At 39.2% G+C, this 26,738-nt stretch overlaps 1 protein-coding gene across 1 annotated transcript in view; it reads left to right on the top strand.

Annotated features, from left to right (window-relative positions):
- BMP3 (bone morphogenetic protein 3) overlaps positions 1 to 23,413 on the top strand; it is a 24,939-nt gene extending 1,526 nt beyond the window's left edge. Inside the window, exons 2-3 of the mRNA XM_029925855.1 lie at positions 14,226 to 15,136; positions 22,305 to 23,413. Of these exons, the coding sequence (XP_029781715.1) occupies positions 14,226 to 15,136; positions 22,305 to 22,496 (1,103 nt within the window). The 3' untranslated portion in view covers positions 22,497 to 23,413. The remainder of the gene's footprint in view (positions 1 to 14,225; positions 15,137 to 22,304) is intronic.
- Positions 23,414 to 26,738: the final 3,325 nt, after the last annotated feature.

The following is a 26,738-nucleotide window of genomic DNA, read 5'->3' as shown; positions in this document are numbered from 1 at the left end:
CAGAATCACTAGAAAGAAATCTCCCAAAGCTTTGATACGTAGGACTCCTGGAAAAAAGGAAAACCAAAGCATCCATCAAGGAAAGCCCTAGGTTGACACTGTAAATACACTCTAGAGCTCCTAGGCATGATGACATTTACAAGAAATGTGAATTACGCTTTCTAATGCAGGAGTCTTTAGCTAGAGTCTGAGCTGAACCAGATTTTGCTTTCTTCTTCAAACCATGAACATAATGGGTAAAGGGCTGCCCTTGCCACAATATGCCAGCCACTTGAGGAGCCTGTCCTCACAGCTGACCACACCAGTGAATGCCCTATTTATTTCCGTGCAACTCTGAGAGCAGAGCTCAGTGAAGGAGCAGTGTGGGAACAACAGGAATTGGAAAGAAGTTGGGTGGGCAAGGCAGGTGGCAGTAAATGAAGATACTCAAGTCGCTCTTATCTTGATAGTCATTCTGTGTGTGTGTGTGTGTGTGTGTGTGTGTGTGTGTGAGAGAGAGAGAGAGAGAGAGAGAGAGAGAGAGAGAGAGAGAGAGAGATATTCCTAGGGAGTAGCCAGAGCACCCAAGAGACAAATAGTACTTTTTTTTCTGTCAATAAGTTTCATTTTTAGTATGAATCACAGGGTTGGAGGTGGAATGTGAGTTTGTTTCTTTTCACACCTATTGTGTAGTTGTTTGTATGTTTGTTTTAGACCAAGTGAACCTAGTGTGGGAGAGGGATAAGGATTTGAATAACTCAGGCTGCATGGACTTTTGGGCTTTAGCCCTGTCTGTGCATTATAATTTCTGCGACCCTTATCAGCCTCACCGGTCTTATACCATCAGTTGCTAAACTCTGATACAGAGGCCAGAAGTTCCCTTGAAATGATGAATTGCAGCTTGAAACATATATACAAGGCTGTGTGCCCTGATAAGAAAAGTAATCCCTTTAGCATCCTAGAGACTGTCTTAATGACTTATTCATCAAACGTAGACACTGGTTTTTGTGGAAGCTTAAGTGTCATGTTACCGCACCCGAGACTCCTGGAGAGGTGGTTCCCGTTGGACCCCGTCCAAGAGTGTTTAGTTACTAACATACTAAAAAGACCTTATTATAAGGCAGTTCTGGCTCTAAGACGGCACGACTTCTGGAAGGTGCTAAGGCTTTTTACGTGTGTCCCTCTTCTTTATCCATATCAACATTTCCATAACATTCTTTGTCTTCTGACCTATGTTCTGATATAGGTGAAAGATGCCGTCTGCTTTAATAAATCAGAAATGTTTTCCAGCCCGTGGTGTTTACGTGCAGCGTGTGAGCTTCTCCATAGCAACGATGTTACAAATTTTAGTGGAAGGTCAGGTGGTGTGCTGTGTGTATGGTGTGGCTGCTGATCAGGCAGACTTTCCAAGTGCTTATTCAGACTGAGTTATAGCCTTAGAGCCCTATTTGCTGCTTGAAACGTACCTGATTAAAATTATTTATTGTTCAAAACCTAGAATATCTTTGGTTGAAATGTAGCTGCTGTGGTATCCCTCTGATTACTTTCTACTTAAACCATTACTTGATGGTAGGTGGCATCCATCCTAAATACACTTTCTGCTAACCCCTTTTCTCCTCCCTCAGTGCTATGCAACGGGTGTGCCAAAACCGAAAGTTTGGAACACTCCTAAGTCTTTTTGTGATGTGTAAAGGTTTACATAAAGATCGTTTTTATCTTTTCCTTTGTAAGAAGTAATTTACAAAACTATCGACGACAGGGAACTTCAGATATATAAAAATATGCAGTCTTGCAAAAACACCAGAGGTATATGCAATCAGCTTTTACTTTAATCTTAGTCTGAGTTGTCCTTGGCTACTGGGTATAAAAAGAAGAATATTTTACATAAGGTTTTCTCCTGGCCTGATGCTTCAGGGTACACACTCTGTGTTCACTAGTTTTGCATGATTCCCATAGACACATACTCTTACTTTTCTTCCTCACAAATTTAACTTCTTTAGGAAAAGTGATTAAAGCACACATATTCTTATGAGGCAAGTATAATTATTTTAATTCATGAAATATAACTACAAAAAGATGACATTTCAGTGAATATATATCACCTTTAGAAAAAATCACACAGACCTCATGGATCAAAGAAAATTGAGGTAATCCAGACCCAAAAGTGAATATTTTCCTTCAGTGAGAAAGGGAATGTCTTTCTTACTATGACCAAAACCATTTAAAAATAAAGGATTATCATTTGGTGTGTTTCTGAAGTGCAAGGCTAAAATATAAGGCTTTGGGAAAGACAGAGTTAAGGGCAGATCAAGCATTCCAATAGGGTCCATCCTTGAAAAATCCAGGGGTAGAATACTGGTTTAAAGGGGTTTAATGGCAAGGGAATATAATAACTCTATAAAACATAGTTACCTTAAAATTTCTGGCACCTAGAAACTGGGCTTGAAATTAAAGAGCACTCAGGTTATCTACTGTTTGAATTCAAAGGACAACAGTACATCTGGAGAAGGGAGGCAGATATGCGGCTGCTTTGAATTACAAACTACTTTGAATACATGACAGCTCTTAATGAAGGTTTTCCTGTAATGGGCGAGACAGCTTTACGATCTCTGACATTTAAAAATCCATAATACCATGAATTCTTGATGATCCATACTAATGGAAAAGAGAAAGAGTTACATGAAAAAAAATTATTTAAATCTGGCCTTTTAGTACAGTTAGACACACTCAAAGAGACCAAGAGACCATGAGGGTCAGTGAAAAAAAAATCCCCTAAGTAGGTTATCCACTCAGGAAGTATTCATACATTAAAAATATATGCATAAGTAAGAATTATTAAGGTGGTCACTTATCTCTTATCTAAGCCGTGGAAATTTATGAGCACTTGACTGAGCCAGTTCAGATTTCTCTAAGAATTAAGTAGGACATGAATGTCAAATTGCTCATAGGCCTTTTGGAGTTATACAAGTTTATATGTAGAAAAGGCTTTATAAAAAGCAAGTTCATCCCCCCTTACATGGAAAAAGAGATGGATGTCATGATGTATTTTCCAGACAATTTTTCAAACATACTGAGCTCATCTCAAAACCTATTATTTCTAATAATCTAGGTTTCTAGGAGAAAATTCCTTAAAAGGAGTCTTTGGAAGATGTTAACAGGTGTCCTGTAAAATTGGGTCCCGTGGTCAAATAAGTTTGGGAAAAAAATGATCATTTTTATTTGCTATGGGAACTGTCAGGGCCTTTAAATGATAGCGAGTGCGCCTGAGAGTGGACCATTCTCCCCCTGAGAGAGCATCTTAGTTGTGGCTCTAAGATACCTAGTGGGAGAAACGCTGGTTCCTAATTTCTCAGAAAAGGAAGAGACACAAAATTCAAGTAAATATCACAACTGAAAACGGTCTCAATTCTCACTTCCTATTTAGTGCCTGTCTCAGGATGTTAACTTACATGGTTACTTTTTGGACTTGGGTCCAATTGGCACTCTATCCTCTTCCCGCTCTCATGTTTTAAACTTCTCTGAATGTAATTATAGAGTCTCTCTGTTATTACATTTCCATTTTCCCTGTTTATTTATGAATTGTCCTTCATTGTTTTCTTCTCTGGACTTAATATTCATTAGTTCACAGCTAGTATGATGCCTTTAAAGAAAAGCTACTTTGTGGAAAAATTCACTGGAGAATACACACATCGCTTTGTTTAAATGTATCACCATTAATATCTTGGTGAACGACACTAAAAAAAAACCCCCAAAAAACGAGACACACTCAAGACACCTATCAAATCCCTTATATAATCACCCATGTTTGTTGTATTTATTAGACGTAATAAAACTCATACCTATCAAAAAGCCTAGTGAAAAATATTGTGCAACTTTGCACGTACTTCCTATTTGCTACCCTGGATTTTTTGTTTTTGTTTTTGTTTTTTTGCTGTGGCATAAGAAATTTTCTCTCCAAATTTGGATGGCTTTCCCATCTATTCAGCTTGTATATCCCAGTAATCGGTATGTTAATAACTTGATTTTGGTGCAGGTAGTGGAAATAAGTTTGACATCACAAGTAGTCTCAGCTAGAACTTGGCTATGCCATTTCAGTTCAGAATGCATTGTTATGATTATGTGCCCATGAACATAGAATTATGTAATGGAAACACTGGCATAGTATTAATCAAGTGACACAAGTATGCCAGGACAATAATACCTACTTCGGACAGGAGTAAATGGTGGCAGTATAACTGAAGGACACTCATAGATGAATATTTAGAAATGTAGGACGTTGCTAGTCTACCACATGTTAGTAGTGGTTGTGTCCTAGCTTATTGGTACCTGAAGCAGTACTTTCAGTAAAATGCTTTTTGGGGATGATATCTTTAAAGGCATAAATGTCTATTTCTTTATTCCAAACACCTACGACCATAAGTCATAGAGCCGGTTGAGCAGTGTGGTTATTGACTCCGTCAGTGATGGACTTAAGCTTTAAGATCATCTTTTCTTGGCGACAGAACTACAGCCAATGCAGCACCTACATTTTATTTGGGCACACTAGGAATAAAGTGTTTGGACAAACTGATGCTACCGTGTTGCCATCTTCAGTAAGTATTTCTTACTCTACTGAGTGAGTTCTACTAAGTATTCCTTTCATAAAATAAAAGCATCTAATAGTTGTAGAAATGAAAGATCCTTTGTCCAATCCTCTGATTTTATAGGTAAACCAGCTGAGACCCAACATGATCTTAATTGCTTTTCCTTCAAAGAATATTTTAAAATTAAAATATTGCACGGGAATTAGGCTAAAGACTATTTGAATTAAGTGTAACTGCTACACTTAGACATGGGTTAGGATAAATTGTTTTCAAGCAAAGAAGAGATTCTTGGTGTTTTAATTTTTCTATTACCTGAGTCTGAGTTAAGAGACCTAATGGCTGATCTGATGGCTGAATTGCTAATTAATAGTGTTATCTAATATTGCCAGGCTCAGTTTCTTTAACTCTCAAATGGTTAAGTCATACCTACTTGGCCAGTCTTGCAGAAAGATGGGAGAACTCAATTGTGAAAATGCATTGAAGTTTAGAAGCTCTGTATAAATGAGATATTTTTAATATTTTAAAAGGTGTCTCTCTCTCTAGCTTTTCACAGAGCCATAAACATACGTAAAATGTGGCTCGTGCAATTGTTTGTAACACAAAAAAGCAATGTAAATATAAACAGGTGATAGTACTCTTGTAATACAATCTGTCATACCCCAAACCCACATTCAAGAAGTTACTATTTCTGCCCTGGCCTTGATGGCTGAGTGAGCAGACCTGCCCTTTGTTGAAGTGAAGTTAATGGTTCTAAAGGATGTCCCTGGATTAGCTGTATCGGCATCACCAGGGAACTTGTTGGATATTGGCCAGCCCACCCAAGACCATCTGAATTAAACTCAGGGGGCGGGACACAGAAATCTCTATTTTAACAAGCCAGCAAGGTGGTTCCGATGCATTTTCGAGACACACTTGTCTAACCGCATGTCCCTAAGGTTCTGAGGATCTTATGACCAGCGTCTCCGGTCCAGGATTGATGCACATGTGAGACCCGATCTCATCTGGTGCTTTTAGTAGACCTTTCTGTGGAAAATGGTTTGTTAATTTATATAATAGCAAGCTTCTTTCACTTTAGAAGGTATATTACGATCTTTATGGTAGTTTTTCTCTGGAGTGGACTTTAAAGTAAGTTAATAAAGACTTCTTACCCTTCTGTCATAGCCGCAGAGAGTTTGGGGCAGAATAGATCTGCTAGAAGGGGGATGTGGAAGAGGAATGTGTAAAGCAAGTCTCTGAAGTACAAAGGGCAGATGGCATTTCTTATGTCTGAGCACCTGGTATAGTCTGCCACATAGCAGGCACTCAGTAAGTATTTCAGTTGAACTGAATTCGATGTTCAGGGGACTAGATAAGAAGAGATAGTAGAAAAGCTATTAGCCAGGCAAAGAATCCTTTAAAAATAAACTTGCCACGAAAGAAGTTCCTGTGAGGCATTTTACCATGTATATGTCAAATGGCAAGCCCGTTCTCCTGTATGTACAACTGTTCTAATAATGCTTTTTTTCTGATGAACTGAAAGGAAACATCATATGGTACCTCAACCCAAGAAGGGCTTCTGCTGACTTTGGGAAGTTGAAACTACTTGAAAGATTTTTCACTTTGGTGTTAAGTAGGAAACATTTTTGAATCTGGTAAGATTACACAGTTGTTCATTCAACAAATTTGACAAACATTTCTCAAGACATAAATACTGCAAAGTACTAGGAGTTCAAAGATTTATTAGGATGTGGGTCTGCCCTCTGAGAGCTCACAGTCTAGGAATGCCCTTGGGCGGAGGCTAAGAGTAGATAAACTGATTAATGAACATTTTGCTCTTCTAGAAAAACCTACATTATATCATCTTTGGCCATGTTTTACTTTGGACGTAGAGAATGGTTGTCTTGGAATCCCATAAAACTCAGTCGTTTGACTGGCACTCTGCAAGAAAAACAAGATCCTGGTGACTTTGTGTTCTATTTAGAAAGTCTCCTTCTTGCCCTGCCTGAGAGCCGAAGGTGGCCGTCAGCGACAGCAGTCTGGAGTCAGGCGTCCGCAGGCACTCGACCGGTGACTGCGGGGGTACACGGCTCTTTCCTAGGCACCCTGGCATTTCTAGCAGCTGTGCTTTGTTTGGAGAAAGAAGTGGGGATGGTGGGGAGGGAAATGTTGCCCTTACTTACATATTTTCTGTATGACTAAAATGTTTTCCCTGCTTTCTGGGGATTTAACTAATCATCAAGATTTCATTTAGTCTATTTGTTTTAAAATCAGACTTTACATAGAAGGCTTTCCATTATATGTTCTAATTCCCTTTGAAAACATTCTGTGTGGGCCAGCACGAAGGTGAACTTCCACTCCCCATTCCCTGGGCACCACCTCAGCGGCTCCTTGACAGCAGCTGCACCCTGCCATAGCACGGCCTGTCCCAAATCACAGTTTCCTCACTGAGTCCTTGGTTTCATGGCTTAGGGGCTTTGTTTTCAAATAAAAACAGACATAAATCCTCTGCCTTTATCTATTAACCAAACTTAAAAAAAAACAAACCTATATAGTTAATAGAGACCTGGGCTTCTCTCCAAAATCAATGTTACCTAGCTGGTTCTTCATTTTTGCATTTCCACAATGAATAGGCTGGCCTTGGTGTGTTTATTCATGAAAGAAGTATTTACTGAGCACTGCTTTAGAGTTAAGCCCTATGCGTGGGGCTGAAGAGTCTGGTAAAGTTACTACAGGCGACCTTGCCTTTAAGGAGTTTTTGGTCTCAGGAAGGAGCAACACTATGATGAAAATTGTATTATAGGCAGGGTTCTAACCGAAGAAGTGGGTTGTCAAGATAAGCGTGTCTCGAGTGGTGCCGATTCTCTGACCTAATTATCAAGGAGAACAGGGCGGATGAAGGCCTTCCAGGGAGAAGCAGCAGCAGGTGCAAAATCCTGACAGGTGTTCAAAGAGGAGCGAGGCTTGAAACTCACCTGACTTCTGAAGGCTTTTTAAATTCACAGAGATGATGATTTTAGAAAGTACAGAATAAGATTATAATGCCAATGGCAAATCCTTACTAGACTGTAGCTGATGTGTTCCCAGCCAGGAAAATCCAAGCTCCTGCTAGTGCCCACAAACAGTAAGAAAACAGCACCACCTATTGGTAGTTATATTTTGGCATCAAAAACATTCCCTTAGGAAGAGCTGAAAATAAAGCCTGTAAGGGTTCCCTGGAAGGTATCTGAGCGGTTGTCTTGTGCATCTGGCCCTCCATACCATAAGGAGACCCTCCTGCAATAGTCTTGCATTATGACCATGTTACGTTTGCTCCGTCCCACCAAAGGGTCTCACTATCATACTAGACACTTAGAAAGTCATTACATACTGGTCTGGATTCTGCCTCCATTCAGCTATCCCCTTTAGATCTCATTCTCGTCTCTGATCCTGGAAAGAAAAACCTGATCTCTCTTCAGTCCCTTAAGTGTTTGAAAACAATTTTCATATCATTGGTAAACTTTTTTTTCCTCCTCCAGACCATGGAAGGAAGTCCAACTCCAACGTGTAAGACACGTTTATTTATTCAACTCCAACGTGTAAGACACAGTTTCCAAGACCTTTCAACATATTGGTTACTCTGTTCTGTATCAAAAGTCAGTTAAAATGAGAACAGCCAGAATTAAGCATGTGACTCTAGGTGTAATTAGATTGGTGTGGCAGTTAATGTTCCCTGGTACCTGAAGACTGCAAACAGCCTGAAAATGCGGAAACTCTTGGCTTTTTCACCTGCTAAAACGTACCATTGTTGTTTATATTATTATTATGTCAGTTTGTTCTTACTAATCAGAAAATACACCTCAGGGTTCTAATTCAATAATTCCAAATAGATAAGTACCAGAATATTTCAGAAGAAAAGAAAAAGTGAGCGCTCTAGCATTTTTCATTTTCTGATATTTGAACATATATACCTGTGTTTGTAGATAAGGCTCAGCTATCCACAGAGAAGAGCAAGATGCCTACTGCTAAACTCCTGTACTTAAATATGTGAAGACTCTCATTTGGAAAGTTAAATTAATTTTAAAAACCTACCAAATAAAAAGCATGAGAGGATTGAATAGATATTATCATTTATTTCCACTTTCAGGGAGGTATTTATGTCTTTATTTATTTCTCTACACTCAATTCCATGCAACTCTTTTATGCTTGTTTTCATATATTGTAAATACTAAGTATTTGATAGGTCGTTCAGAGAGAAAGAGCATTAACTTGCACAGAAATTATATGTTCTAAGGTTAAAGAAGACAAAAATAAAGTATGCGTTAGAGAAGTTAAAAAATGTCTTGGCGAAATGGTTGAGACTTGTGGCTTATTGTTAAAACAAAGAGGGAGTCGAAGTCATCCAGAACGTCTAGGGCTAATGCACCGCCTGGCCTGGTTAGAAATGGCAAAGACATAGAATGTTGAGCATTAATACAGCACATGTAGTTCGGAGTCAGATGTGAATTGGCCGTTCCTTTTCTGAATTTCGGCAGCTTAGATGTCTGTTAGGACTTCAGAAAACTATATTAATTTGGGATATTTTATAAATTTCTATTTAAAACACTGGAAATACCACTATGCAAAAACCTCCAGCATTGCATATACTGCCAGACGTGCTCCTTCCGTTTTCCCACCCCCAACTTCCCCGTTTCCCTTCATTCTTAAAAGTCTAGTTCAAAGGTTAACTCTTCCCTGTGTATCCTTCTTCCTCTTACATGTGCAAAGTTATTTGCTCCCTCCTTGGCGCTGCTCCAAGAATACAGTTCACACCTTTGACAGCAAGTAGTGTCATGATGGCGTAGCTACCTTCTGTTGCCCCTGCTGCAGTGTGGACAGCAGTGGCCGTTTGTGCAGCCCTGAGACCCAGCACAGGGTCCAGCACCTGGTAGGTGTTCAGCTCATGTTTGTTAAAGAGAAACATTTGTTTCGCTTTGCTTTTGGTTCTTTGTTGGCTGTAGTAGATGACCATGTGAAATACACAAATAACACAACTGAAGCTCTGTGTAGAATCATATGCCATAAAGCAGTGTTACTAAATTGCCCATTTAACTCTTTTAACTCTATTAGAGCAGTTTGTTAATCTTTGACTTTTGACTGCAGATTGAACCAATTAGCTACAGCTGGAGGCAAAATTAAAAAGTAATCACCAAAATTAATGTTCTTGGTAAAGGAAAGTATGTTGCATTCCAAGAAGGGAATCTTTTGCCCAACTTACTTTTTGGTTTAAGTATTCACGTTTAGCAGAATCCTTGTGCTTCTCTGCACTTGGAAAAAATAAAAGCCTTTTTTCTTCCCCTTTGGACTATATGTGACTACAAAAGTGGTGGTTATCCTAGACTGCCACAGTCCAGCAGAAATTTCACTTGAGCCACAAATGTGAGCCACATATGTAATTTCAATTTTTCAGTGGCCACATTCAAAAATATGAGAAGCAACAAGTGAAATTAATTTTAATAATATATGATTATATTGAAAATGTTCTGTACCCAGTGTCTGATGTGGGTGAGAGGGGAGGAAGTTCCCCACACCAACAAGCAAGTCTCAGACACCAACAGGGCATCTGAGAATTTAACTCGGTCTCCCTGAAGATAGCATCAGGTCCCACAGGCAAAGGGCTCAGTCCCGCAAGACCACCCTCTGCTTTCGATGCCAGTCGCAAGCCAAGGTTGTTACCCGTGCTTCTGACCTCTGACCGACTGCTACATATTAGAGGTTCCCATGATCCCCTCCTTGGGTCCGATTAATTTGTAAGAGCAGCTCACCGAACTCAGGAAACACGTTTGCTTACTAGCTTACCAGTTTATTATAAAAGGGTATAACTCAGAAACAGCCAGATGAAAAAGATGCATAGGGCGAGGGAGGGGGAAAATGTGTGGAGATCCATGCCTTCTCCAGGCCTGCTGCTTTTTCCCAAATCTCCATGTATTCACCAACCTGGAAGCATTCCATACCCCATTCGGTTGGGTTTTTATGGAGGCTTCATAAATATAGGTTTGGTTGATTAAATCATGTGATTAAATCAGGTGATGTTTTCAACCTCCCTCTCTTTCCTTCTGAATCAGAGGTGGGACTAAAAATGCCAACCCTCTAATAGGTGGGCTGGATCTCCTGGCAACCTGTCCCTTCCCAGGGAGTCCTCTAAATTCACATTGTTAACATAACAAAAGGCACCTGTATGGATCTCATCACTTAGGAAATTCCAAGGGTTTTAGGAGCTCTGTGCCAAGCACAGGACAGTATTTCTTGTTATCAATCACGATAGCACAATATTTAACTCCAATATCCATCCAAATATTATCCTTTAACATGCAATCAGTGTAAACTTACATTCATGTGGTATGTTACACTCCTGTTTGTACTAAGTCTTTGAAATGCAGCATGCATCTTACACTGAATAGCACATTTCCATTCAACCTTAAATGTCCCGTCACTATCATATTGGACAGAAAGTTCTACGTAGCTAACATTCGTTGAGATTTTCTAGGTGCTGTGTGCTCTGCCTGCATTCTGTCAATTAATTTGCACAGCTCTGCAGTCGACGCTGTTGGACTCTTTTTAGAAATAAACAAACTGAAGGGCGCCTGCATGCCTCAGTCAGTTGAGCATGGACTCTTGACTTTGGCTCCGGTCGTGATCCCAGTGTCCTAGATCAAGCCCAGGGTCAGGCTCCGCGCTGAGCGTGGAACACAATTCGGAGATTCGGATTTTCTCCCTCTCTTGCTCTCTGCCCCACCCGCCCTCTCTGTCTCTACAAAAAAAAAAAAAAAAGAGCCAACTGAGGCTTAAAAAGCTTAGATTATTTGCCTGAGGACAGCGAGTGGGTGTGGTGGAGCTGGGCCTGGGCCACCGGGCTTTGTCTTCAAAATATTGTACTCAACTAAAATGAGAGCGATCACTAGAGGCAGCCTGACTGATTCTGAAGCATTTATGAAAGGATATTGAAGATTAGACACAGGGGTGGAGGCTGCTTAACAGCAGGTCACAAGGTGTCTGGAAACATGTTTGAAAGAGGGAACATTGGTTTTGAGGAGGCGGAGGAAACATTTTGAAGCAGAATGTTGGGCGAAGGAGCACTATTACTTTACCCATTAAGACTCTACCACCCAGATCCCAGTAGCTCATTTTTTCCCTGCTGGGATGTCTATTTGGCAACCATTTCATTGCCACATGCTTAGAACAGAGACTTCTCTTCCTTCCATTTTAAACTTCCATCTGCTACGAGAAGGTTGGGTAAAAGTAGATACTACAGTGACTGGTACAAATTAAGGCTAGAGTCTCTGAACAACCCTGATGCCATGGCTTTGTTATAAAGGCCTGTAAAATATTATCCTGGTGTCACGGATTATGCAAATGTGCACAAATGGCAGCTTCCTCCTTTGCCTTCACACAGTGTTAAAAATGAGTAAAATGTGTTTCCCATTGCACTCCCCTTGTGCTTGGGGACTCAGTGAACTCATGTTAGGTTTCCGCGTCTTTATAGAAATGTTTTGTTTTTACTGAAATATGTTTTTGATCAAGAACATAATTTCACGATGGCATAAATGTTTCTGAAACCAGTATGTATATGGAACAAGTGCATGGAAGGGGACTCGGGCTTTGGTGGCTGATCCCAGGATGGGCATTCTTGAGTCTAACCTCAGCCTTACCGCTAATTTGGTAGATGATCTTCAGAGAAGGAACCAAGTTCTGCCCTGAAGAATCGATCTCTTGTTCTTTTACTCTCTCTCATTTCTGAAGAATTCAAACACAACTGACCAATGTCCATAATTTCATTGAAAGAGAAAATTCAACCTTAAATGCTTGAGATATCATAAATTCCAGGCAAGCTCCACAACAGATTTAATTTTTATGACACTTCCGAATGTGTGGCTCGTGGTTCCTCACATGTTATCTGAATATTGAGTTAGATGGTCTTGTTTACCTACCTGCATCCTGCACCGTAAACGTTTTGAGGCCAGTGCACTTAATGCTAGCACTAATACCAATAATCATTTACTATAAGAAACACTTTCTGGGTGCTTTATGAACTGCTTTACATACATCTAACTTAATTCTGATGGCAGTAGAGGTAGATACGATCTCCATGTTATGAATGGGAACACTAGTGTGCCCCAAGTGGCTGAGTCAGGACGTGAATCAAGGTGAGTCTAATCCCACCCATGCTTGTAACCAGTAGGCCATCCACTTCCATGGATAAGAAGATGTTCCAGTCCTGCGCCAGGTTTACAGGACTAGTTCTTGGTAGTCTTATAGTGAAAAGCCCGCGCTCTCAGCTCTCACACTGGCAAGTTCACTGCTGTGTTACAATGTCTACACATCCGTAGTGCTTCAGGGAAGGAAAAAGCAAATTAGTAGAAATGGCTAATCTTTGCTTTCATCTTTCTCTACCTTTTAAAATTACTCCTATTATCTTTTTTGTTTGTTTGTCTAATTGAGGTGAAATTCACATGACATAGATGATTTTTTAAGCGAACAATTACAGCAACATTCGATACCATCACAAAGTTGTATAACCCACAAGTCTACCTAATTCCAAAATACTTCTATAATTCTAGAATAAAACCCCCAACCCAATAAGAGGTTTCTCCCCATTCTGCATGCCTCCAGCCCCTGGAAAACATCAATCTGCATTCTGTCTCTATGGATTTACCTGTTCTGGAATACTTCATGTAAATGGAATCATATAATATGTGACCTTTTGTATCTGGCTTCTTTCATTTAACAATGTTTTCAAGGTTCCTCCGCACTGTTGCATGTAGTGTAGTAGCAGTTCTTCATTGCTGTTTATGCATAAATAATATACCACTGCATGGATAGAACACTATTTGTTTTTTCCATTCATTCGTTGATGGACATTAGAGCTGTCTCCACCTTTGGCTATTGTGAATAGTGTGACTGTAAACGTGCAGGGACATGTACTTATTCCAGTACCTGGTTTTGATTCTTTTGTCTATAAAGGAGTAGAATTGTGGAATCACCTGATATCTCTATGAACTTTGGGAGAAACTGCCAAACTTTACCACATCAGCTGAAGCATTTTACATTCCAACCAGCAATGTAGTGTTCCCGTTCCACATCCTTGCTAATGCTTATTTTGTTTTTCATTATTATAGCTTACTAGTGTATGTCAGATGGTACCACAGAATGGTTTTTATTTACAGTTCCTCAGTGATTACTAATGTTGAGCACCTTTCATGTGCACATCTTTTTTAGAGAAATGTCTGTATGATGTTTTTGGCCATTTTTTATTAGTTTCTTTCACCTTCTGATGTTGAGTTATAAGAATTATTTACATATTCTGGATACCACATTTTATCAGGGATATGATTTGAAAACATTTCCTTCATCCTGTTGGTTGTATAGACTTTTTGGATAATGTCCTTTGATACATTAAAGGTTTTTTTGTTTTATTTTGAAGTCCAGCTTATCTATCTTATCAGTTTATTTCTTTATTTTTCTTTTGCTGCTCATATTTTGGATGTCATTATCTAAGAATCTATCGTCAAAGTTAAGGCCAGAAAGATTTTACTGGTGTATTTTCTTCCAAGAATTTGATGATTCTAGCTCTTATACTTAGGCCACTAATTCATTTTGAGTTACTTTTTGTATGTGGTGTCGGGTAGGGTTCCTGTTTACTCCTGTTTACTCTGTTTTTTTCCTTTCTAGGAACTCTTGGAAGCAAGGGACTACACATTTTTAACCTGACTTCTCTAACCAAGTCTGAAAACATTTTATCTGCCACACTGTATTTCTATATCGGAGAGCTAATAAACATCAGCTTAATTTGTCCAGTGTCCCGAGGATGCTTACATCATGCTCAGAGGAAACATGTTCTGATTGATCTATCTGCATGGATCCTCCAATCTGACAGAAACCAAAGTCAACACCTCGGTCGTCTTTCAGTAGATGTGGCCAAATCTCATCGAGACCTTGGGTCCTGGCTGTCTAAAGACATCACTCAACTCTTGAGAAAGGCCAAGGAAAATGAAGAGTTCCTCATAGGATTTAACATTACCTCCAAAGGACACCAGCTGCCAAAGAAGCTGTTACCCTTCCCCGAGCCTTATATCTTGGTGTATGCCAATGATGCTGCCATTTCTGAGCCGGAGAGTGTGGTCTCAAGCTTGCAAAGACACCGGAATTTCCCCATTGGAGCTGTGCCTAAACTGGATAGCCATATCAAGGCCGCCCTTTCTACTGAACGGAGAAAGAAGCGCTCTGCTGGGGTCCTGCTGCCCCTGCAGAACAATGAGCTTCCTGGGGCAGAATACCAGTACAGGGAGGATGGGGTATGGGAAGACAGAAAGCCTTACAAGACCCTTCAGACTCAGGCCCCAGAGAAGACTAAAAACAAAAAGAAACAGAGAAAGGGACCTCACCAGAAGAGCCAGACACTCCAGTTTGATGAGCAGACCCTGAAGAAGGCCAGAAGGAAGCAATGGATTGAACCTCGGAATTGTGCCAGGCGGTACCTTAAAGTGGACTTTGCGGATATTGGCTGGAGTGAATGGATTATCTCCCCCAAGTCCTTTGATGCCTATTATTGCTCCGGAGCATGCCAGTTCCCCATGCCAAAGGTAGCCATTGTTCTCTGTCCTATACTTGCTGTTTCCATAGAGGAGAAAGACACACTGACTGAGTGTGTGTTTTCATTTATGAGATCCATCTAGACACTTGTTTCTTGCATTCTAACATGTACTAGGCAATAATGGTTATGCTTGCTTTTTCATTAATGGTTGTTAAGGTGATATGAAGTCAGTATTCGTATGAGGGATATGAGAAAAAAAATGTATGTGTAAAATATGTTTTATGCTTCTTCCAAACACAGTGTGCAATCAGCAATGTGGTCTGTTCAGCTGTGTGCAAATCTTTACCTGCCCACAATAAGCAAGTTGCAAATGACAATAAGCAAGAGGCTATTCAGAGAATGACTAGATGTCACGGGGAAAGAGAAGAGGAAGGTCTAATTGCACTGATGCCCTGTGCAGAACGTTTGTTTGACGAATAGTTTCTCATGAGATGAACTGGACCCACCAGGGTCAACATCAGGGTTAGGCCAGGTAAACTCACCTCCTGAAATCCACCCGATGCTTATTTCATTTGCTTCCCTAATAAACATCAAAAAGAAAGGTAAAATAGGATATGGTAACTCTAGAAGCTTCTTCCCAAACTTATTTCAACCGGTCAGAGCTCACCTGTGTCTCTTCCAAAATCAATGCAAACTGTACTCAGGATTCTGATGAATTTATTCTCAGAAGCTTCCCCAATCCCACCTCTGCTTGCACGCAAATCCAAGTGACTATTTGAATTTAGAGTTAGTAAATTACAGTGGTGCCCTCTGGCTTTCAGGTAAGCTTATCTCCGAACCCCTATTCTTAGCTTTTAACAGTTTGAATCTCTGACATATAATGCTGTATGGGGGCTGTAGGAAGAGAATTCAGAGAAAGAATAGAGATGGGTTTTTTTTTTGTTCTTTTTTTCAAAACCTGAAGTGAATCAATTTTTGCTGTTGCATAATAATGGAGAAAAAATATTTTGCTTCAAAGAATGAGCAACTTCGACTTATAGATCTTTAAAGTATCATGTTCATGTTCTAGTCCCATGATCAGTGGGATGTTTAACGGAACACATGCATAAAGATCTGACTGAACAAGGCCAAGTCAGCCTCAGGGCCAGGAACTTGATTGGAATCCCATTTTCTTGTTAGAATGTCTCAGAAGAAAAAGCTTTCTACATCTTCTGAAACTTGTCCTTCCCAAGGATTTTTGTCGATTCCATGTTCTGTAAATCTAAACACAAAGTAAGAATTATATACATTTACTATAATATAAACAACCTTATCTTGTCTAAATATTCATAAAATGTATATCACTGTCAAACAAAACTTTTGCCAACTGGGATAGCATTTTTAAAAATTTTTTCATGTTTAGTTATTTTTGAGAGAGAGAGAGGGAGAAAGACAAAGCATGACTGGGGAAGGGTTAGAGAGAAGGAGACACAGAATCTGAAGCAGGCTTCAGGCTCTGAGCTGTCAGTACAGATCCTGATGCGGGGCTCAAACTCATAAACCATGAGATCGTGACCTGAGCCAAAGTCAGATGCTTAACTGGCTGAGCCACCCAGACGCCCCAGGATGGCATTTAAAAACAGACCACCAAGATGCAGAATATAACAGTGATGAATCTTATGGTGTGGGTTGCTTTGTGGCATTGAGAGGCAAAATGAATTCACAATCTGTCTCTAAACCCAGGATGACTGATTTTTAAGTGGGTCTGTGAGTTTTCCAAATAACCAATCCCACTTGTAAACTGTAATTTCTTCTTTGTAGCCTTGGAAGGAATTTGCCTTCCTGACTCCAGATTTTCAGACCCGGGGAGCCATGACAATGTGGAGCTCCTCAGTGAGTTTTCAACTACTCATTCTGGGGACCTGTGTGGCCTCCATGCTGTCACAGTTACCCCCAACTTGCCCCTCCCATTTTGTTTTGACTGTTCAAACCCCCACCATTGTTTTGGTAGTTCTTCATGATGGTTCTCAGTGATCCAATGAATAATTATTTAAAAAGCTAATGGGGTGGGGGGGCAGGCGGGTGCCTGGGTAGCTCAGTCGGTTAAGTATCTGACTTCAGCTCAGATCATGATCTCTTGGTCCAAGTGTTTGGGTCCCATGTCAGGTTCTGTGCTGACAGTTCAGAACCTGGACCCTGAAGCCTGCTTCAGTTCAGATTCTCTCTCTCTCTCTCTCTCTCTGCTCCTCCCTCACTTGCTCTCTCTCTCTCTCTCTCTCTCAAAAATAAATAAACATTAAAAAATTTTAAAACCTTATAGGGAAAAGTTAAGAATAACAGAGATAAGTCTAAGGAGGGAAGTGTGTTAGTGCAACAAAATGATTAAATGTACATGCTTGGTCATAGCTAGGCTTCTTAGCCCTAATGTGGGTGCACATTTCCTGGGGACATGTAGGTTGTGATCCAGTAGCTCTGCGAATAGAGCTTAATATTATGCGTATCTAATGCAGCTCCTAGGTGTTGCAGATGCTGCTGGTCTACAAATCCCACTTTGAGTAGCAAAATTGAGGGTTAAATGTGTTTTTTCGGGAAAGTTACTCATATTTTCTATACAGTTGGCCCTTGGCCAACAACATGCGGGTTCAGAGCACTGATGTCTCACACAGTCAGAAATCCACTGATAAGTTCTAACTCCCAAAAAACTTAACTACTAGTAGCCTGCCTCCTATTGATTGGAAGCCTCATCAATAACATAAACAGTAGGTTAAATGTATTTTCTATGTTATATGTATTCTATATTGTATCTTTAACAATAAAGTAAGCTAGAAAAAATTCAGAAAATCATAAGGAAGGGAAAATAAATTTGCATTACTGTATTTATCAGAAAAAAATCCATCTGTATGTGGACCCATGAAGTCCAAGGATCAGCTGTCTATTAGCATTCTCATCTTTGAAATTGGTACAATAGTGTATAATAAAAACAATACTTTTTACATAATAACAATAGTGGGGAAATGAAACAGTAGATTACTGTGTACTTAGTAGGCACTCAATAAGTATTTGCTATTAGTATTTTTGTTAATGGTCATTGTTGAGACTGTGAAGAGAACAGAAAATTCAATGTAGAGGGCTGAAGAAAGGCCAAATAGGGAAAGGGATCAAGAGAATAAAAGATGTAAGACCAGGAAAAGTTTTATAAATGTTTCTACTCCCTTTGTAAACATCACAAAGCCTAAAATAGGATTCTCCCTGCAGGTTCAACAGCCTGTAAGCTCTTCCAGTAACGTTTCTTTGGAGAGTAATAGAATCAGGACAGCATGGTTTGCAACAACTGAACTCATCATAATATTTGGGGAAACTTGGAATGGCATCAGAACTCCAGGGAGACATAACAGGGAGAAGTGTGGAGTTTTCTCTCTGAGCCTGAGATTTCCTTTTGCCAAGTTGAGGTGGAAGTTTGGCTGTTACATGGAGTTCTCCATCTCTCATCACCTTGTGTGGATCGGCTTAACTTTTAAGGCTTTCTAGTGGTTCCCTCTCAGCCTTCCAGGCTCTGTGGCTTTCAGGTGGTATAATAACCAAAAGGATGAGAAACACGAAGCAATATGAAGCCGCTACCTTAGGGGTAATTAATAAGCATTTCTATTATCAGTACAGCTTCCAATATGGTAACCGGAGTGAACTATTGAGAGAAAAATACAGTCGGAGCAGGAGAGGAAAATGAGGTCCCTGACCAGATCAGTACAAACACATGTGGACTAACTGAGGCGCCAAAGAACTTTCAGACTTTAGATATACATTTTGCCCCAGAGAAAAGCTCTCCCAGGCCAGACTCCTCCACTGGCCCTCCTTCCTTTTGGCCTCCTGCGCGAAAGCCGGCCCTATATGGCGGGGCTCTCCGTCTGCAAGTCGACAACCTGTGGCGTAATTCAGAACAGCTGTGTGTTGCCTTTCCCAAATTCCAGGCTTTGCCCTTTCACTGATTCCAATTAGATAGTTTCTGGGCTATCACACCCATGTGGGCTGGACCGGCAGAGTGTGGACCAAAACTCCACGGCCCAGGTCAGGAATGAAGGCTCTTAGCTGATGACACACTCTCCCTTGCTAATGCATTTGTAATCAAATTCAACCCGAGGACATCAGGCGCCGCTTGGCAGGTGCAGGCTGGACCACTGCAGATTTCATTCACAGACACGGCCGTTTGGGTTTTTCTGATTTCTGGCCCCTATAGCCAATCTGTTCTCCCAGGGAGAGACCCCTGGAATTCTGCCATGAGATGAAAAATACCCATATAGCTAAGGCCAAGTCGTATGCCTTTGCTTCCCCTCACCACCGTAGTGGAGATGGAAAACAGCTTTCACATGAGATGAAAATGATTGAGCCATTGTTGCTGACCTAGACGCGAGAGAACCAACAAGAATTAGAGGAATGGGGTTATTTTTGCATGCAATCCTATGGAAGCTAAGGATAGCAAAGACAGTGGAATTGGGCAGCAAAGAATCTAAACACTTTGAGCCAAATATCTTCCTATATAAAGAAGAAATTCACATTGAATGAGTTCAAGGTGATACACCCTCAATTACTTTCCTAAGTTTCCAATTCTAATCTCTGGTCATGGAAAGATGATCTAAAAATCCTAAATTTTGATGTACTGAGTTACCTAGGCAAAAATCACCTAAACTGATGTTAAAGTCATGTTTTACTCTCATTAAAAACAGAAACTAGGGATGGAAATAATGCAGACCCCACTCGTGATTGGAAAGTTTATTAAGCTATATCCAGAGAGTCCTGAGAAGTATGATCTGAACTCAAAAACAAACAAAAATTATAGACTGGCAACATGCTTCAAATGAGCAATTAGTGCATGAATCTTTTGTGTATGACATAATGATTCCTGGTAATGGCAGCCTGATCAGAGGATTCCATTGTGAGTCAAAATGGGGAAACTCCCTAGAAAATTGAAGTTGCCTGATAAGACACAGCAAACCAGAATCAAGGGGCCAGGCCTGAATTCCCGAGCCCACCAGAGACTGGTCATAGCTTCTGAATCTATCATTTGTGAGTTAGAGCTTAACGAAAAAAAAAAAAAAAGGACAGGAATTTTCCTAGGAAACACCCATGAATATTTTCCATATCCACTCTGGGTCATTTGCACAGAAACTTTTATTTTTGTTGATGGGAATAATTTCCACAGAAATAGGTAAAATGGAGGGTATGCTATTTCTTAGAAGTATTTCATCCATTTAGTAAATACTCAGTGCCCAGAGCGTATACAGTTCCAGGCACTGGAGAACAGCAACGTGTAATGGTATTTATCCTTCGAGACCTCATTTACTTAAACAGATCCACTTCTTATGATATTTAAGTATTATAGGAGTCATTAAGACATTAAAAATCACAGAATAGTGTCAGAAAATCTATGATTAAAAAAATCCTTTGGGGCATTATTACAAGCCGTTTGGATCACTGAGTCTTAAGAATAAGTCAATAGAGAAAAGTGGATGGCAGCAAAAATTTTCTTTGGAAATTACCAATACTATTGAAATAACGGCAGTGGCTATTGATCTCTGTGGTACAATACCTTTTACAGATTGTGACAGTTACACAGATTTTATTGATGCCACGAGGCACAAGATATGTGAAATAGAACAACATAGACTTCCTTTTCTTAAAGGGAGAATGTCTTGCTTTGCAAAGCTAATGGACTGAAAGTTAACAATTCTTTTCAACATATTCTTAAGTTTCTAGGAAGAAAGAGTAAACATTCAGTTGTCTCTCATTAAGACCATTGTTTAATGATTTATGTCTGTTCACAATAAAGTTAAAGTCTAATGCATGGATAATTTCTTTAATTAAAGTTGAATGATGGGATGAGGCAAACTGGATCGGCCCTTTGTCTAACAAAAACAATCCTTTTTCTTTTCTTTCTTTTTTTTTTAAAATAGTATGCCAGCTTTCTATATTATTTGCTTCTCCCTTGGTTTGTATGTACCTTAACCTTTTAACTTGTTCCAGTTTCCCATACTGGGAGTCTTAGGGGTATGAAATTAAAATATCAACTCAGAGGTGCCTCTGAGCCATGAGAAACATGACTTGAAGTCTTGAAATTAAAAACCCAGAGTTTTGGCCTAAATCCCACTTCTGAATTGACATGTGATCTCTGGCAAGTTACCAAATTTCTGTTTCTAAATATATTTAAAACAAAACTAGTTGCACCTGCCTGAGAGAGACATTGGGGAAAACCTGAGGCTGAAAAGCATGGCATCTCTCCTGAAGAAATTCGCACCACTCTAGCAATAGCCCGAATATTCTGGGCTTGGAAAGGTGACTGGCCTTCAAGGCTGAGCAGAGCTGGATGGCACTCTACAGCAAGCCACGTCTCACTTGGATGTTAATGGTTCCATTTGGCATTTCCTTGGTCAAACTTCCCACATTCATGCGATAAACTTAGGCCCCTTAGAATATTCCCAGAGGATATGGCCCACACTTAGAACTCTTCTAACAGGACTGCCTTGAAGTCAGAACCCATGGAGCAACAGTGACCCCTAGTGGCCAATGGGGTGGTCTTCTTAACCCCAATTCGTGCTTCTAAGAGGTGACTAATTACTTAGTGGAGTAATTACATCCAATTTATCCTGGTGGCAACTATTAAATAAATCAGTGCTCCTTGATGTGCTTGGTTTTATGTTAACAACAAAGTATAAATATCGCTATAGCAGTGGTAATAACGTGTCTATGTTAAATAGGGTGTTTGTTAGGGTTCATTATGATTAGCATAGAATGAAGAACAAATGGTTTTTGTTGCAATCCTGTAATTGAAAACACCCTAGGATGTATTGACCCCCTGTTTGGCGACTAAATTGTTTTTAATGAAGTGATTCTGGCGTAGGTAACTGGATTTGAATAGCCACTCTACCACTTACTAGTCGTTTGACTTTAGACATGTCATTTAAGCTTTTGAAGACTATTTCTTCACTTGTAAAATATTAAAAACTGGTAGTTTTGTTATAAGGATTATAGATACTATATATAACATGCCTGGCACATAGCAGATACTTAATAAATGATAACCGTGTTGGTGATGAGGGTATAGGAGACTGTGCTGAATGGCTAATGATACTAGAGCATTATAAAGTTGTTGAAATGAATTCATTAGGTATGTATCTTAGTGATGAATGGTGGAGAGCGGAGAAGGAGTTTCACCTAACTTATGTGTTCTTCTCCTATTTCTTTTCTAGTCTTTGAAGCCATCAAACCACGCTACCATCCAGAGTATAGTGAGAGCTGTGGGGGTCGTTCCTGGAATTCCTGAGCCTTGCTGTGTGCCAGAAAAGATGTCCTCACTCAGTATCTTATTCTTTGATGAAAATAAGAATGTGGTACTTAAAGTGTATCCTAACATGACAGTAGAGTCTTGTGCTTGCAGATAACCTGGCAAAGAACTCATCTGGATGCTTAATTCAGTCATTAGTTTATTTAATGGACTCCTCCCCCCCTTTTTTTGCACTGCCAATGCATTTCATCCCAAAAGATTTTTTATAGTCAAAGAGAATGAGCAAATAGACTGACAATTTCCATCAAGGAGAACTGGACTGTGTTTGTCTCTGAATGTAACTATATGCAAGATTTTAGTAAATAATGGACATTTATTTCTTTTTAAAAAAATCACAGAGGAAAAATGATCACTCCAACTGTTTTTTTAGAGCTACTAGAGGACACACTGATTTATTTTTGTAAGGGGCTTTGAAAATAGGTTGGAAAAAACACCAATAGCTTATCACTTATCTCTACTCCTAGAGAATAGAAAATTTTCATATTTTGAAGTAGGCTTATTGCCATAGATTCCTGAGCAACTCAGCAAGTGCTAAATAATCCTATCAACTTTTATGTTTATCTTAAAATTTGTTAAGACTCTTGTTTACCTGTGTGTTTCCTCCATGTGTAACTGTATGCATACGTGAGTGGAAAGTGTGTGCTGAGTGTTAAGAGTATTTGTATGTGTTCACATGGCCAGGTGCCCGTGCCCTCTCTAGGAAGGCTTGCTTGACATGGTTTTATAATTCCGTCTACACAGAATTCTTTGTTTTTCATTTCATGTTCTGGCAAGCACCATTCAGTTATGAAAACTTTACCAAAAAGGTCAGAGCGATCCAGGAGCATATGCAGAGAGTTACCGCTTGGCCCAGCCATTTAATTTGAAATACAGTTGTTTTCATTTCATTGCCTCTTAGAAAAGGGAAACTGCAACCCAATTTTCAAAAACCCAGATGTACTTCCTCTTCTTTTTCACAAATACTTTCATTTGTTCTTTCAAATTGAATTCAAAAATTAAATTTTTTAAATTAAATTCAAATTTGGTTCTCTTGATATGCTTTTACTCTTAGGAAGTAATCCATAGATACCTGAGGCTCAGAAATGGATGGAATATTGAAGATTTCGTGAAATGACCAATTAATCATGATCACGTGTTGAATATCATTCTTCAGTCACCTTGTCACATGGATCAAGGTTCAGCCATGAAATCTCTACTTTGGCAAAGCTCACTGCGAATTACTCACCAAGAAAAGGAAGTCAAATATAGACCCTGATTTTCCCCACTTCCATTTGTCATAAATACCCTCTTATACTTTGCCCTTGAAAACGTGTTTCAAAAATCTCTCTCTCACTGTATTCACATGTGTGACAAAAGTGTTTTCAGACCGTGGGTTGTTGTTGATGTCATATCTGTGGCTAAACCTCCTCGTAGTTATGTCTCCCCTGGTTAGAGACAACTAGTTCATTTCAGAGGCTGTGAAGTATCAGAAGGTGTGGGGCTTGGTTCTGTCCTTAGCTATAGCTACCTATCCTGATTCATCATGTAATAAATATTTATTGAGCATTTATTTTGTAAAAGGCACTGTGTTAACTGTGTGTCTTTAGGATCTTCACTGGTAAAATGAAGAGGTTGGCTAGTTGAGCCATAAGACTTTCTGACACTGCAAGTTTGGGTTTTATGATATGAGCTATTTTTTACACACCTTCCTTGAATGGATGATACCAGTTGATCTAAAAATACTGCAAATATTTTTGCTCAGAAACTGAAGTCAAGAACATTCTAATCTTAAGTGTTTGAGGGTGAGTCTGGAATGCTCGGTGGTTTAAGTAATGTATCTAAATTTCTGACTTATTTGGAGATCCATTTGAAGAAGATTACCATGAAAGAAGCGCTTTGACACTTTTGGAGGACACAGAGGTTGGTGTCAGTATATATGAACTCCATGAATGAGACACACTAGTTAGAACTAATAAATTAAGTTCTGGTGCTTGAGTTACTATGGCTTCTTATAGTTAATTTTTTAATTCTGGTAACATTATTTTAAATATTCAAAATGAGATAGGTAATGGACTAACTTTTAATAAACTTTATCAAAAATTTGAGGGGCACCTGGGTGGCTCAGTCGGTTAAATGTCTGACTTCGGCTCAGGTCATGATCTCATGGTTCATGAGTTCAAGCCCTGCATCAGGGTCTGTGCTGACAGCTCGGAGCCCGGAGCCTGCTTCACATTCTGTGTCTCCCTCTCTCTCTGACCCTTCCCACCCTGTCTCTCACACACACACTCTCTCTCTCAAAAACATTTGTAAATAAATAAACAAATGAACAAACTTTATCAAAAATTTGAAAACAAAATTATATAATGGAAGTGAGCCAGTGTGTGGCCATCATATCCTGGTCACACCATATTTCAATAAAGAACACCTTTTTTACATTGGTAGATATGAGGAAACTCTTAGTTTAGCTTTTTTTCTAGAGATATATCAACCAAAATCTCTAGCTGTCCCCAGAATTACTTGTCAGCCTTCTATCCAGGTATCTGTTTGTTATCTTTCTTAATTTTAACTGATGCCTACTTACTACGGATTAAATCCTACAATGGCCAGGGAAGCCTCTCAATAATAAAAATTTCTAAGTAGAAATTAAGATTTTAAGTAGCAACTTACAACACCATGAATGAGCTTGGGAGTCTTTTAGCCATGAAAATATTTTTTGACCAGTCATTATGGACATATTATTGTATAAACAGAGAAAGTTTGATTCCCTCAAAGTAAAGGAAGATTTCTTTTCAGTGGGGGTAGTTGAAGTAAATGACATGATATTTCAACTGATAAAAATTTACTTAAGTAGTTGGAAAATTAAGTGACTGTGTCACGATTTCTTAGGTACTAGTATATGGATAATTTTTACGTAGACTTTTTACAAATCCCCTGATACAAAAATGGTATTGGCATAATACCAGAAGAAAAATTCTGTTTAGAAATTCTGTTTCCTAAATCATGCATCTCTGCTTATCTCCCCCTCTTCTTTCCTGTTCCCCACTTCTTCTTCCCAAATGCCACCCCACCCCCACTTCTAGATGTGACACACACACACACACACACACACACACACAGTCACTTAAAAATAACTTTTTTTCAATAACTGTTCTCTTGAACTCAAATGCAGGGGCTGCTGATGTCAATATGGTATTTTCAAAGTATCTTATTGTAAGCTGTGTAGATAATATATACAATTTACAGGATTTGGGGCTGTGGAATTTAAACTGGAAGGTGGGACTCCCCAGATCTCAGGACTATAACACTCCAGAAACTTTTTTATATCCACCTAGCTGTATATTAACTGATGATCATTCATTCACTTACAATGAGATTTTTTCACCTTACTTGTTACCCGTTTAATATTTTTATAGACAATCCTATAATCACAATATAATTATCAGCCTGCCAGAATTTTTTTCTATAATTACATTATTCAGTTTAGTCTCTCTCCTTTCACTTTTCTCTGTGCTAACAAGTAACTCATATCTGGATATTGAATTCTTTTTGAATCAATGTTGGATTAAAGAATAGCTTACACCTGATGTGTAAGATTAGGTATAAAATTAAATAAGAACTCTGAGATAAATCTGACATCTCTGCATAGCTTTTCCCCTTGAGAATCATATTTTAATGTAGTTTATAGGCGATTAAATGCCCACCCTTTTCTAAAAACCAAGCCTTCCTTTTGGCTTTTCACACTAGTTTCTGTATATGTCTTAGTCCAGAATTTAATGCTTGTACAGTTAATGACAATTTTAAAAATATATATTATATATATATGAGAAAACTTTAAAGATGCTTTTAATTTATTTAATGATTGTTGCCTTTTCTCTGATGGTGATTGTCATCTTTAAATGGTGAGAAAAAATTCTTTTTACTCTACTTATTACATGCAAAATGAAATTCGGTTCTTTCGTCAAATCACTCGAGGGACATATTGCAGCGAGACTGGGCAGGGTATTTCACTACTGATGTATAAGCTTTGCTGACTTTGTATCGTTTTCCTCCAGTAACGGAGAGCTTTTCATTATACAGGATGAAAATAAAAATTGCTTAATTGAATGCTTCCCCCTTCTTTTCTACTATAATTGGAAAAGACTGCATTTGTAAAACTTTTTCAACTGTGCTGCATTTGAAAAGAGGTTATAAAGGTTGGGCACAGAGTTTAATATTTACAAATGGTGCCATGAATGGAGTGTCATAATCCATGATCAACAAAGCATGATTACATTGGAGAACAATACAGAAACACAACCGGAAGGGGAAAACGTGTCTTCCCAACTGGAGTAACTCAATTTGAATTCTTTTGTGTTTGGTT

Source organism: Suricata suricatta, chromosome 1 (genome assembly GCF_006229205.1).
Source record: "Suricata suricatta isolate VVHF042 chromosome 1, meerkat_22Aug2017_6uvM2_HiC, whole genome shotgun sequence".
In the NCBI taxonomy this organism is placed as follows: Eukaryota; Metazoa; Chordata; class Mammalia; order Carnivora; family Herpestidae; genus Suricata; species Suricata suricatta.
The sequence above is the reverse complement of the archived record's forward strand: the minus strand, read 5'-3'. Positions and strand labels throughout refer to the sequence as shown.